This window comes from Protomyctophum bolini, assembly GCF_963924005.1.
Source record: "Protomyctophum bolini genome assembly, chromosome: 24".
NCBI lineage: Eukaryota > Metazoa > Chordata > Actinopteri > Myctophiformes > Myctophidae > Protomyctophum > Protomyctophum bolini.
Window position 1 is genome coordinate 11665018 of NC_137885.1, and position 15488 is coordinate 11680505.

Consider the following 15488-nt stretch of genomic DNA (forward strand, 5'->3'; position numbering starts at 1 on the left):
ATCTATCCAAGTATAGACGACCGGTCTCCAGAAATAGGTACAGCATACAGGCTTATATCCAAAGAAAATACTTGGGATTCATATAAACTACTGTTCATTGGTAACTGTCTGCACCCACTCACGTGGTGTCCTTAGAGGCCCCATTTCCATCTAACGGGTGTCAAGAGAGTATGACTGCATAACAACAGTCAAAATGCAATACATTCAGTTCCTGGTCATTTGTCAGACAGAGGGGGGGGGGGGGGGGCGTAGGATATATGAGAAGAAGCATTCTAATGTCATAGAACTTTACAATTATCACAACGTTTTTTTTAAGTTTCACAATAAAGGTTTTTAACTTCCAGAAATGGAAAGAGTTAAATGTGAATAGATCCCAGCTCTGACCATCATTAGCTCTTGTACTGTATATAGACTAACATGTTCAGACAATGCAGTCAAAAACTGAAGTACATTGTCTCCACCAAGTAGCAAAAGAAAGAAATCCCCCACGCGCGTTAGCGTTGCTATATGAAATGGCTTGTATGTGTTCTTTTTGTACATGCATGGATGGTGGAATGTAGGCCGTGTTGCACATCTATGGTGGTGCAACGAAATGCTGTACATTTACATCCCCTTGTCCACAGTTGATTGCCCTGCGAGACCTATACAGTGCGCATGTGGTGGTGGAATGCAGTGGTGAAACAGTTACTCACTTGTTTTACTTATAAGTACTGCAATTTAGAACTACTTCTAACGCTACAAGTAAAAGTACGGAATTGAAAATGTACAAAAGCATCAGCATCAAAGTACTCATTGTGCAGACTGTGCCATTTCACAAGTTCAAAATGTGTACAAAATCTATTGAAAATAGCCGAAATGTATAGGGTTGAAATGATGAATGTGTTATAATCAAAATTAAAATCTCCAAAGTAACTATAGTAACTAAAAGTTTTCAAATGATTGTATAGTGGAGTAAAAAGTACACATTTTGGGCTCTGAGATGTAGTGGAGTAAAAGTAAAAGTATTGTAAATTGGAAATACTCGAGTACAAATACCTCAAAATTGTGCTTAAGTACAGTACTTAAGTAAAAGTTAGTTAGTTTCTTTCCACCACTGGTGGAATGGCACAAGTTATGGCGATGGAGGAGTCATGGAGGTTGACCTCTCGCATGACGTTATTGTACAATACGTTATTGTTATAACAATACGTTATATTGTTACGTTATTGTACTGTAGTAGTACTGTAGTTGACCAGGCAACACAGTAAATACACGTTGGTCTGCTATCTCAATCGCATGCAGTCAATCCACATCAGTCTCCTCATTTCTCTCTCTCTCTCTCTCTCACACACACACGCACACCCTCTGACACACAGTTCACCACTGCCATTTCACCCCCCCCCCCCCTCTCGCTCTCTCGTCCATTAAAAGCGTCACTCTGAGCACAAGAATGAGCACGGTACATTCTATTCTGCGGATGGAGAGTTGATGGCCATGGCTCGTGTTCCTCTCCCTGAAGAATGGAACTCGTACATTCAATGTTTTAGTGTGTGTATATATATATATATATATATGTGCTTATTATCGGTCGACCGGGACCGCGCAGAGTGCGATATATATATCGCTAGTGAACTCGCAGTAACTGCATTGTTTCGTGTTACCGCACCACTTCATGATCAGTTCTTCTGGAATGCAGTGTGATTAGCACACAGGAGGATCTAGCGCATTCTCGAGTTTATTTTTTTTTCCCCCTTTTTTTGCAGAAATGTATTCAGTGCTCCGCAAATACTGAAAACTAAGTAGTAGAAGAAGAAAAAAAAAAGTGACCTAAGGTGGCGCGATTATGGTTGAATCGTATGCTTGGTTAGTTTGTTTCATTCGCTTTTTTTTTTTTCTTTGATTTTTTTTTTTTTTGCATGTAAGGACAATCACAAAATGCTGAATATGCCATCCTTATTTTTTTTTTTTGGTTGTACACACAGAGTATAGTATATATATACATCTATGTACTTATGTACAAACGGTTCCTGTCGTCCCTCCAATACGCCATTGTAACAGAGTTCCAATGCATGGCCTCTCCAATAGAGTTGAGCATAAATATGTAGGTATGGGGGGATAAAATCAATATGTAAAGGACACAGAATACAAAAATATTATTCCACAGACAGAGTAACGGTATCGCCCACAAGGCCCTTGGCAGTTGTCTCAAAAGAAAAGCAAGACAGGTTTTCTAGAACAATTTCAGATACATTTGAGAGTGCAATATTGTCATGCTATCACATGAAGAACAAGAAAATGGCAGTTCAGGTTTTTGTGCTTTTTGCTTTTGTTCCGTAACAAATGACCAAAAGGATACTTCTCTGACACTATTTAAGCTCTGTCAGGAAAAAGAAGCCAAACAGCAAAATTCTGAACCTGAGTCACAATCATCCTGAATGGAGGAGCATAAATCCTCGACTTTAAAATAAATAATGTTCTTTTTCGGGTTTTTTTTACCAGATCGACATGTGATACAGTCCATAACAAATATAATATCAAGACTATACACAAAAAAACACATCAATGTCATTTCAAAAGTTTCTTCTGTAGTTTTGAAGATGTTATTCAACCCAAGGCAAGAAATAAATAAAAAGTTGATCAGTTTTGTTTACTATGGCTGATCATTTTCATGCATCAAATACTGCATAGGGTACCAGTCAAACATCAGTTTGCGAGAAATGTATCTGACCGCCTGTTTATTATATTATGAAACTGTTTCCATGTCTAGCGTTTGTTTAGTAAACTGTGTCTTCAACTGCTGCTGGCTGTGCATCGTGCTATTTACAACTTACTGAGAACGGGCAAAAGTTGGGAAATGACCCCAATGCATGGGAAGTCCCAAATACAGTACTTACTGTACATCTGGAGAAAAAAAAAGAAGAAAAGTCTTAGTTTCATACAAAGGATCGTGAAACTGAAAAGATATTAAAAAAAAAATTCAACGAGAGGACGGTCCGAACTTCGGGCAGTTAGTTGTCAGTCCTTTTTGTTTCTCAACATTGTTTTTTGGTCAATATTGCAGTCTTTATCTTTCATTAGATTCACGTGTCACGTTTAAAATATATATAAAAAAGAAAAACCAAAAACCAAAACGACAGAATATGGAAATAAATACAGAAATCAAATGAACAACATCAAACACTTAAAACAATACAAAATAAAAATAAAAAAAACCCTGTCGGATCATCAGACGTAGTAGAGCCAATAGACGAGGTTGAACAGCGAGAAGACGGCGGGGAAGATGACCCGGGACCAGCGGTCGATGGCGTTCACGTCCGTCAGGTCGGGGATCTTGATCTTGAGCTGCGACGACCGCCGCCGCAGGCGGCTGCGCTTCACCTGCGCCGCGCGGTCCAGGGAGTGGCGGCTGGCGGAGCGCACGGCGGGCCCGTTCCCGCCGCCGCTCTGCTTGCGGTACTGGATGTTGTGGTGGTAGTACGAGGAGGAGGAGGAGGACTGCTGTCCGGCGCTGTCCAGCTGCACCATGGACTGGGAGTTCCTCATGTCCGCCAGGCTGGTGGTGACCTCGTTGCCCGCCACCTCGTTGTGCATCTCCAGGGTGGTCAGGAGGATGTTGCCGTGGGCGCCGTGGGGCTCCGCCTATTGCAAAGAGAGAGAGAGAGAGAGAGAGAGAGAGAGGTGCATGAGTGACGAAGAAGAAGAAGAAGTACTCTAATACTGTCAAATCGTAATGTTTCTGTACAAAATGCAATGATGTATGGTATAGTAATTGCAACCAGAACAAAAGTGATCCTATAAGACTCTGGAAATCAGACACCTCGCTTCAAGACCTGGTTATAACTGAACTTACTTGTATACTACATAATGGAGAAAACTTGCTATGATATGATGGACAATTCAAACAAGTTTTATGTTGTATAGCAGCCATTCCTATCTAGATCGCCTTGCTCAAAATTTGAGCAAGGCTCAATCTATAGGACATTTAATGTCACACTGAACCTACCAGTATTTAGTTGTATATGCTCTCCACTAGGTAGGTCTGCCATTTTTGAAAAATCGAGGAACGACTGACACGGCAACATGGCTTTTTCAGAAAACTTGTCATTTTCAAACAGACATTTTTAGAACCCGATCTCGGGTCGAAATGGGCTATAGGCCGGCAGCCTCTATGACGGCAGAGTGGAGCAGGCCGATCATCTGAGGGGGGCGTGGCTTATAGGGAGTATTCTGGGTCTGAGCACACTTGAACTTCCATGCGCGGACAGAAGAAGCTGTGTTTTGCGTCATTTTCGTTTTTATTTTAGACAGCTGGTGGATGGAAAAGAAGCTCCACCCACGCGGCAGATTCCCGGAAAAGCTGGGTGGAGCTTCTTTTCCATTCCAGCTGTCTAAAAAAACCCAGAAATGACGCAAAACACAGCTTCTTCTGTCCGCGCATAGAAGTTCAAGTGTGCCCAGGCTGATGGGGAGCTCTCCTGCCATGCTCTCATTCTCTCTCTTTCCTCCCCAGAAGCAACATCTGCTCAGGGTTGCCAACTTGCCACTTGGGCTGGCTTGGGGCCTATAGGCCTATAACCCTTTTGTTTAAGTGTACGTCTACACCATTTTATACAACACCCACACAGCACACTCCTCCTCCACACATCCATACACTGCAGACATTACTGGTGATAACTGTAATGTTCTTCAAGGTACCTGCCTCAAGTTTAATGGCACCATCCTCAAGTTTCAAAGTATTATCCCCAAGTGTCAAGTTTAGCTACCACCCTCAAGTTTGATGGCACCATTCTTAACCCATTCTGACCGGGAACCCGTTTTGGTGTTTAGCATCATGTTATGCTTTAGCTATTGAAAAATAGCAGATCTACAAGCTCATAGCACGCCACTCGGTGGCGCGCTATGAGCTTGTAGGTCTGCTATTTTTGAAAAATCGAAGAACGACTGACATTTTTAGAATCTGATCTCGGGTCAGAATGGGTTAATCAGACCAGTGTGTCCCCAGTGGAAACCTCGTGTGAATCTGATCTCAGGTCAGAATGGGTTAAGCGTCATGGTACACTACCGTCCTCAAATTAGGTTTATAGGATTAATTAATTCAAGATGGGGACATAAAAGGCGCTATTACTTGATTTCATTTGAGAAATGTGTTCATTTAAAAGCCTTGTGTGTCTTTGCTTCTGACGCTGTGACGCTTTTCACGGGATTCTGTAAAATCTATACCTGAGGATGTGTGCACTGTGCACACAGGCCTGAGATTTGGCACCACAATGGCACTACAGAATCCTACAGCATGTGGCACAATTCTAATAAACGGCTTGGGAAATGTTAAAAAGCAGCTTCAATCAGTCGATATGCCTGAGGAGAAACATGCTCGAGACGTTAACTATATAAGTCCCCCTTGTCTGCTGATCTGTAAGTGGCTGTAGCACGCTGAGTGCAGACACATGCAGACATAAGTCTGCATGTTGCTACTTTGATTGATTGATTGAAATCTTTATTAACAGTTTGCAGAATTACAGTACATTTCAAGCACAAACTCAATACAAAGACTGTTAACTGTGAGTGGACGACCCAATTAAGCCTTACACTTGTTTACAACAGGGTCCACATTGTTCAATTCATCAAAACATTTAGAGACAAACAAATAGACACTTCTATGTAGTTAAAGAACAGAACAGGAATTCATCATATAGGAAGCGAAAAGGGAAAAAAAGTATATATACAGTGAGGGGAACAGGGGGATAAAAGAAAAGAAAACGAAAGACAGAGTGTAGGGCGCCTGCACACAACACCATGCGTTGATGCCATGTGTGCATATGTGCAGGCACCCAACACCACGTCCATACAAAAACATAGTACAATCCATAGTACAAAGACAGAGTGTAGGGCGCCTGCACACAACACCATGCGTTGATGCCATGTGTGCATATGTGCAGGCACCCAACACCACGTCCATACAAAAACATAGTACAATCCAGATACAAATTCAGCTTTTACAGAGGCCAGTTTCGAATTGCAGCCATCCGTAGGTGCCCTTTGAGAGCAGTTTTGAAGGAGCCAAGGGATTCACATGTCTTAATGACTGTTGGTAGGGCGTTCCACATTTTGGTCGCATAGGAGCGAAAAGAATTTAGTCCCTTGTTTGTGCCGAATCTGGGTTGTACATGGTTTGTTGCACTCCCTCTGGTGTTGTGGGTGTGGACTTCGTTTACATTAAGGAAGTATTTAGACAGGTACATGGGTATCTTGGTGGTGTATCTAATCTTGTGGACCAGACCCATTGCAAGATGCTGTACTCTGTCGTCGACCCTAAGCCATCCCAGCCTGTCAAAGTGGGCAGGGGTGAGGTGGGTTCGGGGGGTGAGGCCAAGTAGGAGCCTGACCAGTTTGTTTTGGGAGGTCTGGAGCCTTGTTTTAAGGGCCTTTGAGGTGCTGTGGTACCAGGAGGTGGATGCATAGTCAAAGAAACATTGTACAAGGGCTCCTGTTAAGGTCTTCAAGGTGTTTTTGTCGACCAGTGAGGAGATCCTGTAGAGGAATCTTGTTCTTTGATTGACTTTTTTGATTACGTTGGTGGCCATCTTATCACCGGAAAGATTGGCCTCCAGGATGGAACCTAGGTAGGTAATTTGATCCTTCCGTGTGATAATATCATCACCAACTCTAACCAAGAAGCCATCTGCCTTTTTGAGATTACTATTTGATCCGAAGAGAATGGATTCAGTTTTTCCCAGGTGTAAGCCCTTCATAACTTTGCAACATTCATTGTGTGTGTGTGTGTGTGTGTGACTACCCACAGAAATACAAGTAAACAGCTTAAATTTCATACAGCATATCAGTGGTCCATGCCCATCTGCGAGTTTAGATGGTCAACCCACTGAGGAGAACATTTGATTTAGGACTGAAGGAAGGGTAGACAGAGGTTTCCTCATTTTTGGGATATGGAGGATAGGATAGTAGGAAAGTAGTAGATATGAGGATTTATATACGTATATATGTAGGATATACTGCAACGACGGATGCAGGAAAACAAAGCATTCAACTGTAGAACATGTGGAGGAGCACCTTGTCTCATGCGATGCACAAACGAAATGCAAATTGACTCATGAATGACATAGAATACGCAAGTCAAGACTTGATTGTCCCTGGATGTCATGACTGACATTATGGTGATGCCTGGCATGTTGTCTTTTCATTCCATGGAGAAATGAATGTCTCAAGAGGTGGTGGTGGGGGGGGGAAAGTAAACATGCCATGTTGGGCGGATGGCAATGGAAGAGTAAAAAAAAAAAAAAGATATGAAGGCGTCTGGACGATTGAATAAAAAAAAAAACTCACCGAGCGTGAGTGTCGAATTCCTCTAACCTGATTGGATCGCTTTAGGGATGCGGTCCTACTACCCGCCTCCTGAGGAGATAGAAAGGTTGCAGCCACACGTTGTGAACAGACTGACAGGAACCGTCACCAGTGTTGATTTCCTCGACTAAAACTAAGACGGAAAAATGTTCGTCGACTACCCTGTTCCACTGATGAAAACTAAATGGAAACTAAATGAAAACTAAGCTATGATGACTAAAACTAAGACTACATTTACTGACAATTTCGTCAAGTAAGTCATTTTTCACTTGGTTGCATGCTGAAAATAGCCGATCTTGTAGATCGGCTATTTTCAGCAAGTGTACGGCGGCATCATGGCCTGCCAAAATAAATATTTGTCGACTAAATCAACTGTAGATTTAGTCGACTAAAATCTTATGATATTTAGTCGACTAAAACTAGACTAACACTAAAACATTCCAGGTGACTAAAGTGTGAGTAAAACTGACTAAAATCTAAATTTGCTGCCAAAAACCACACTGACCGGTACTTGAACTTACCTCAGTACTTTTTTGACTACTACATTTCAACCGGGTTGTCCCTATAGTTACATTTAAATGTAACTAACACTAAAAAAAAGAATAAAACAAATACAGAAATAGCAGCCCACACGACAACCTTGTAGATATTAGTTATTCTGAATACAGGTGTGCCTTGATATTTGGACTGGTGTGTGCACAGAAAGGCTGAAAGCCACCGGCAGTATAGGCCATCACTCACAGATCATATACATTAATCATTTTGGGCCTTGAATGTAATAAATTGATTAATTAATTGTAATGAATTAAATAAATAAAAATAATAAATTAAGTAGCCTAATTCATTTCATAACAGTCATCACTGTGCGAGTTCACATTTAAAAGAACAACCCACTTTGGACTCATTCGCTCACATGATCCAACAGATAAGTAGCCCGTGTCAAAACAAAAAAATATCTTAAAACTACAACTCCCATCATCATCCCCCCCCCCCCAACTCACCCTGGCAGAGTCATACTTGGCCCTCTCGTTGTTGGCCTTCTCCGCCTTCTCGGCGAGCTTCTTCTGCATCTGGGGCCCCCGGCCGAAGAAGATGTAGTTGACGAAGGCGTACTCCAGCAGCGCCAGGAAGACCATGACGAAGCAGCCCATCAGGTACATGTCGATGGCCTTGACGTAGGGGATCTTGGGCAGCGTCTCTCTCAGGTGGGTGTTGATGGTGGTCATCGTGAGCACCGTGGTGATGCCTTTGGGGGGGGGAAGAGGGGTTGGTCAAAACGACAGCGACAAGAAATTGTTGTTTTAAAAAAAGAATAATGTCTGTAATTCACTTAATTCACGACAACAAGTTTGAGAGCAAGAGTGTCTGTCCTTTTTTGTCTGTTCACACTTCATTGTTTAACTGTTTTTAGTTTTTCATGTTTATCACATTTATGTGTCTTTTTTATTATGTATTGTATGTGGAACTTTTACATTGCCTGTCATTTTTTTCATTTTATATAACCGAACTACTCATTATCATTGTCGATAATATTCTGATGTTGTCATACAAGAAATGCCTAATAAAAACAGTATTAAAAAAAAAAAAAAAGTTTTTTAACCCTTTACCTTTCGTCAGAAGCTTTTACATGGCGGCAGTGTCGCGGTACACAAAGGCACAAATTAAACCCGAAATGTGGATGGCAGAAAATCCACAAAGGACAGCGATTCTAGAGTCGGACTTATGGAGGTTTGAAAATCCTCCCTTTCACTGGGTTGCAATGTGAATATATTTTCAATCCCACAGTTGGAACGGTGGGGCGTTGCTATAGGAACTGGACCAATGTTAAAAGCTTCCATATACTGTAGACGGAGTCTAAGTTGGCGTACGTATATATACAGACCTGGGAACGTACCTGGGGGAAAAAAGAGTTAATAGTCATATATTTATTGTTACTAATCCTTCATCCTTTCAGCTAGAAACTCTGTTCAAACTATTTACAATGTTCTGCCTATACTTAGGAAATGCCAGCTACCATTAGAATTTCTTTTTAGAGATATTTCCCTTTTTAATAGGCTACTATCAACATTCTTCGCACATCCGTTTTGTTCAGGAACAGTACTTTATATATAGTCTGACTTGCTGTCTCTCTCTCTGTGCCTATTGTTAGCAAAAAACTAAAACAAAAAACATGTTCAGTATCGCAGACGATTTCTTTTATCAGTGCCACACCATTAAGGAATTATACTTTCAATTCTGCTTTTATGCATGTCATGGTCATTACTGCTAATTACAAAGAACAAAGGAAACCGCAGCTGCTCAGGTTGGCAGTGAGGACATTTTTATTGAGAAGAAAGTTCGAAAGAAAGAATGGAAGTTTACTCTTATCATCCAATTAGAGCAAACTGGTTGGATCTTGTTTTTATTGGATGTACCTTGGGCATTGAACGAAACAAGCTTTCGAGATCACCTTGGGGGGAGTTTGGAAGGGAATTGATCCTCATTCCTTGTCAAAAGTGCCATTTGAGTTCACATTACCAAACCGTAGTTCTTACCACTCCTAGGTTGTTGCTACGTTTTTTTTTGTCTTGTCACATTAGTCTCTTTAATTGACCCCCCCCCCCTTTTAGAAAACCCTGCATTCGCATAGAAGACGATAAGGTTCGGGGGCGCTTAATCCCTCAGAGGGCGTCTGACTCTTTCTGATCTCGGAAGATTTTATCTGGGACGGTAAATTGGTTGCCTTAATTGGCTCAACGCCGTCTGGCAGCATATAAGCCTGTCCTAAAGCAGGCCATTTCCGGGTGGAAAACCAGATGACGACTGTGTCTGTGTGTCATGTCAAGCCAACCTCGTCACGTCCGTCACAACCAACTCTTCACAGTATCCAGTATCTGCCGTTACTATAGAAACAAGAATCAATTATTTTTTTTGGGGAGTCTGGCATCTTTTGCTGTCCGCTGGTTAAAAGCCGGTGGTGGAAAAAGTATTCACAATTTCACATTTCTTACTTGAGAAAAAGTATCAATACTGCATTATAGAAATACTCTCCTATAGAAGTTCGGGATTCAAACTTTACTTTACCTAAAGTACCAATACTAGAAAAAATACTCATTATGCAGAATGACCCGGTCACATTTTCAAATGTATGTAAAATCATTCGAATAATGTACAAGCTCGATCTACAAGCTCACAATGCGCATGTCACGACGCATTGTGAGCTTGTAGATCGGCTATTTTCAAATGGACGAAATGTATATATAGGGCTGAAGTGGGCAATGTATACGTTTTGTAATAATACTCAAAATCTACAAAGTATAGAAGTAAAAGTATTGGAAATTGTTAATGCTCAAGTAAAGTACAAACATCTCAAAGTTGTACTTAAGTATACAGTACTTGGTTACTTTCTACTACTGGTTAAAAGCAGACCCTTGACGACGCACTTGTTTGTTCAATGTCTGACTTGTCAAACATGGTGTGTGCGTTTTAGCCGGTTTTAGGGCTGCGACCATCCATCCTTTTCTCACAGATTATTGTGTCGTTTGCTTTTCGATGACTCAAATAATCTCCAAGGGGCGTTTTGGTATAGTGAGACGGGAAATGGGGAGATATAGTCGTGGAGTGACACGCAGACAAATTCGCCGCAGGGGCCTTGGGAATCGAACCTGGGAACACGCTGTGTCCAGATGCATGTGTTGCTAATCTGTTAATTATATTTTTGACAAATGTGATGTTTATATTTTCTCTCACAGGCAGAGAAAGTGATGGTGGAGTCTTCCAAGACAGTGCCTTTGGTTCACGTCTTCACAGAGGCGAGATTCAGTGACCCCCTCCTCGAAGCCCTCCCTGGACGGACGATAAAGACACCACATGTTTTTCTGGGCGACGCAGCCTTCCCCGTGCTTCCCAACCTACTGAGCCCCTATTCAAGTACGTAGTTAAGCCTCAGTGGTTTTCAACCCTTTTCATATCGAGGCCCATTATTTATTGGGTCCATTTGGTTTAATTTTACGCTCAAGAGTTAAAGATCTATAAGGGCCCATTTGGTTCGCAACTCTCCATCATTTAGCTGGGGGACCACATGGAACTGCCTCAAGGCCCACTGGCGGTCCCCGGACCGCTGGTTGAAAGCCACTGGTCTAATTGAATGGTATATATGTTGCATTTATGAGGGTGCTTTATCCCAAGGCGCTTTTGCAACATTCACATGCACGCGCATGTTAACCCACACACGGATGGCAGAGGAAACCATGCACGGCACCGTCGGGAGACGTTAGGGGTTCATCAGTGTGTCTTGCTCAAGGACACTTTGACAGTGACACAGCAGGACAACCAGGAACCTTCCCATTCCCAAGTGGAAGCTCTTGAATCAGTTGATTAATTGCTTAGTTCGATTAACTGTTTGCATTTGCATTTGCGCGTGTGTGTGGGAGGGGTGGGTAGGTGCAGAGGGAGAGAGAGAGAGAGAGAGAGAGAACGAATGAGAAAAGGCGCATACCCGTCATGTGTTTGACCCAGTCCCAATTAAAGGGATAGTTCACAAAAAACAACTTAAGTTGTATGAAATTAATACAGCTGTATTAATTGATTGCCCGAGTCCCGTGGTGGGAGTTCTGCTCTCGTTTCGGTGAAACATTAAGTAGTTCCGGTCATTTTGTGGGTGGCAGTAAAAGTAATTTAATCCACAAATCCATAGCGTCATTTGTATTGTAAAATATTAGCGCAACTTTCGTTCAACTTTGATCCCTCTGTCACATCATGGATCTATTTTTTGAGCGTATACAGTGATACCTTTAGCTATTGAAAAATAGAAGATCTACAAGCTCACGGGTATCTCGAGCATACACGTCTCCGTGCCATGTACGTCTGCGGCAGAAACCGCCTCTCCCTCATTGAGATTCAAAGGCCTGCCTTCAGAAAAAAAAAAAAAAAAGTCCCACGACCATCACTGTGGTCGCCAGGCAGAAAGAACTCATTAGAATAGCTGTGTGTGTGTGTGTGTGTGTGTGTGTGTGTGTGTGTGTGTGTGCGCGCGAGTGTGTGGTGTGTGTGTGTGTGTGTGTGTCGGTATCTAGCCTCCAGCTCCTGGTAACCTAACCTTCACTGCAGCGAAGCCGAGAATCCCGGGCGCTCATTTGCCTCTGCATTGGGGACTGTGTGCTGGAATGCGTGGACCCCGCCGCATAAGGGTCGCTCGGGATTCTGCGGGTGTGTCGTCGGCACGACAGCATACTTTCATGTCTTGTCAACAACCCCTCCCCCCCCTCCCCCATTGATGTAACTGCTTGGAAACCTTGTACGTCCAAAGCCGTTCCTTTTTTGTAAATTGCTACTGTATTGCGCCGTATATATATTGCGCCGTGTGTGTATATATATTGTACCGTATAAGACGACCCCGGGTCGTCAAGAGACAAAGCACATTGAATGTCAAATGTGTTGTTTTTGGAAGCAAATTTAGATTTTAGTTTCAGTCATAGTCTCTTGAATAGTTTTCATTTAGTTTTAGTCACATTTTAGTCACCTGGAATGGTCTAGTAGTGTTACCGGTAGTCTAGTTTTAGTCGACTACATTTCACAAGATTTTAGTCTATACTAAATCTACAGTTGATTTAGTCGACTAAAATGTATTTTGGCGGGCCTTGATGCCGTCGTAATGACTGATTTTACACTTCTACTGGATCTCTTGTCCACTAGTCTAGTTTTTATCTGTTGACGAAATTGTCAATACATTTAGTTTTAGTCACCATAGCTTAGTTTTCATTTAGTTTCCATTTAGTTTTCGTCAGTGAAAGAAAGTCGACGAACATTTTTCGTCTTAGTTGCAGTCGACAAAAACAACTCTGATCCCCGATTTTAATACGACCCTGTTATTTAGGTCTTATATTCAGGCCAATAGGGTATTTTATTTTCGAAGCGGTGAACGTGGATCTGCTATTTTCGCAACTTTTGTGTGACACTCTTGTATGACGAAGTATAGGGGTATTAATTTGCAACCAAAAAAAGACCCCCATGTGAAAAGACTTTGCACCCATGTGGACCCCCAATACGACAATTCTTCAAGATCTTTCTAAATGATACTATAATATTAATAACCCATCCTATACACAATATGATTGGTTAAACCGAATTTGACGCTATATGGACTAATTCCGGCCCGGTACCCTCTGGAACTATACCTCAAGGACCCCTGGGGGGGGTCCCCAGTGCCTTTTCCATCACACTCCTGCAGCCTTGCATTCTGTCAGGAGAAATGTTATTTTTATGGGGGCTTCTCTCGCCTGCGCTATATGGACTAATTCTGCCGGGTACCCCCCTGGAACTATACCTCATGGACCCCCCCATGGGGGGTCCCACTGGAGGACAGTATATAGACTGCAGTACTAAGTGACGTGGGAAAGCAAACATGTGACTGTTTGATGTACAACTTTGACCATGGAGAGGGCCACTATTATTTCCACACTCACTCCAGAGGACCACATCGCATATTACTGTCGTATAGCAACCGATCTTCCGAAGTTCAAAGCGCGCCGCACTGCTTGTAGATCAGCTATTTCTTTGCTATGTTTGAATTGAAATCCTGAATAATTTTTTGCTATTTTTTTTCTAAATTGGAATCCTGAAAAGTTTATTTTTAATTTAATTTCAGGTGCATTTAGTAACAGTCATGTGAACTTTATGAACTAAATACAAATATATTGGACGAAAAAAAAAGACATTTTAATACTATATAGCAATTAGCTGAAATTAACCTGCGGGCCTTGAGCGATAGTGGGGGCCGCATGTGGCCCCCGGGGGCCGCCAGTTGACCAGGTTTGAAGTACAGTATATATATATGTCACCTTTAGGCCTGTTTGATGTACAGTATGTCACGTTTAGGCCTGTTTGATGTACAGTATGTCACGTTTAGGCCTGTTTGATGTACAGTATGTCACGTTCAGGCGATAAACGCACGTCTTGGCCGAGCACAAACGCATATAAACCTTGACCCTCCCCGCGCGTTGCGGTGTCACCCTGCTTTCTCCTCCCATATAAACCTTGACCCTCCCCGCGCGTCGCGGTGTAACCCTGCTTTCTCCTCCCATATAAACCTTGACCCTCCCCGTGCGTCGCGGTGTGACCCTGCTTTCTCCTCCCATAACGGATAGATAGATACACACAGATATGTTTCTGCTAGCATGACCCTCCCTCACTGCAGAAGAACTGGAGCCTATCAATGGCTGGGGTTGCTCTTCACGCACGCACTTGATTGTGTGTGAGTTTTGTGCACGTGTGTGTGTATGTGTGTGTGTGTTGAAAGAGCTGAGGTCAATTTCACTCTTACTGTGATTTATTGGCACATTATTTGGCACGTGCAAGCACACACACACACACACACATGTGTGCATTTGCGTAAATGGTGGCCATTTAACTGAGATGCATGAGAGAGAGAGAGAGAGAGAGAGAGACACACACACAGAGAGCAGTATATGGTGTGAGAGTACATGTTCATACATGCAAATGCTGCACATGGTGTGAATGAGATTCCATGCACGTACACGTATATAGTGCAGTCTCTCTCTCTCTCTCTCTCTCTCTCTCTCTCGTCCCCTTTCGATTGGCCAGTGTGATCTCTGAGGGTTTTTCTCCGTCTTGTCGTTTAACGGCAGGGCCTGTTTCTTTATGGCCGTTCTTTGAGCCTCTCCATTACTCACTGTCCTTCAACACCATGCAGCATTCCTTACTCTCTCTCTCTCTCTCCCTCTCTTTTTTATCCCTCTCTTTTTCCTCCATCTACCTCTCTCTCTCTCTCTCTCTCTCTCTCTCTCAATACCTCTCCCTCTATCGCTCTTTATCTCTCTCTCTTTGTCTCTTTGTCTCTTTCTCTTTTTCTCTCTCTTTATCTCTCTCTCTCTCTCTCTCTTCCACCCCCCCTCCCCTCTGTGTCCTGACAATTTAATCTAAGGGTCCAGTGCCTATGGGCCCCCCCCCCCCTCCTTTCCCATCACTATACTGCTGCTGCTGCTGCCTGCATTCTCTCGGGAGAAATATGGTTTTTATGGGCGCTTCTCTCGCCTGCCTGCATGTGCTCTCCCTCGCTCTGTCACTCTCCATCGCTCTCTCTCTCTATGTCTCTCTACCACTCCCTCTCCCCACATCCCATTCTCATGCCTATCCCCCCCCCCCCCCCTCTTTAT

The 15488-nt window shown here is 42.8% G+C and overlaps 1 protein-coding gene across 1 annotated transcript in view; it reads right to left on the bottom strand.

The window, feature by feature from the left end:
* Positions 1 to 3204: 3204 nt before the first annotated feature.
* The window catches only part of LOC308311619 (gamma-aminobutyric acid receptor subunit beta-3-like), a gene marked incomplete at its 3' end in the record, with an annotated part of 39558 nt that continues 27274 nt past the window's right edge, over positions 3205 to 15488 (bottom strand). Inside the window, exons 5-7 of the mRNA XM_080758373.1 lie at positions 8337 to 8581; positions 7318 to 7386; positions 3205 to 3618 (exon numbers count right to left, since the gene is read on the bottom strand). Coding sequence (XP_080614499.1) covers positions 3205 to 3618; positions 7318 to 7386; positions 8337 to 8581 — 728 coding nt within the window. The remainder of the gene's footprint in view (positions 3619 to 7317; positions 7387 to 8336; positions 8582 to 15488) is intronic.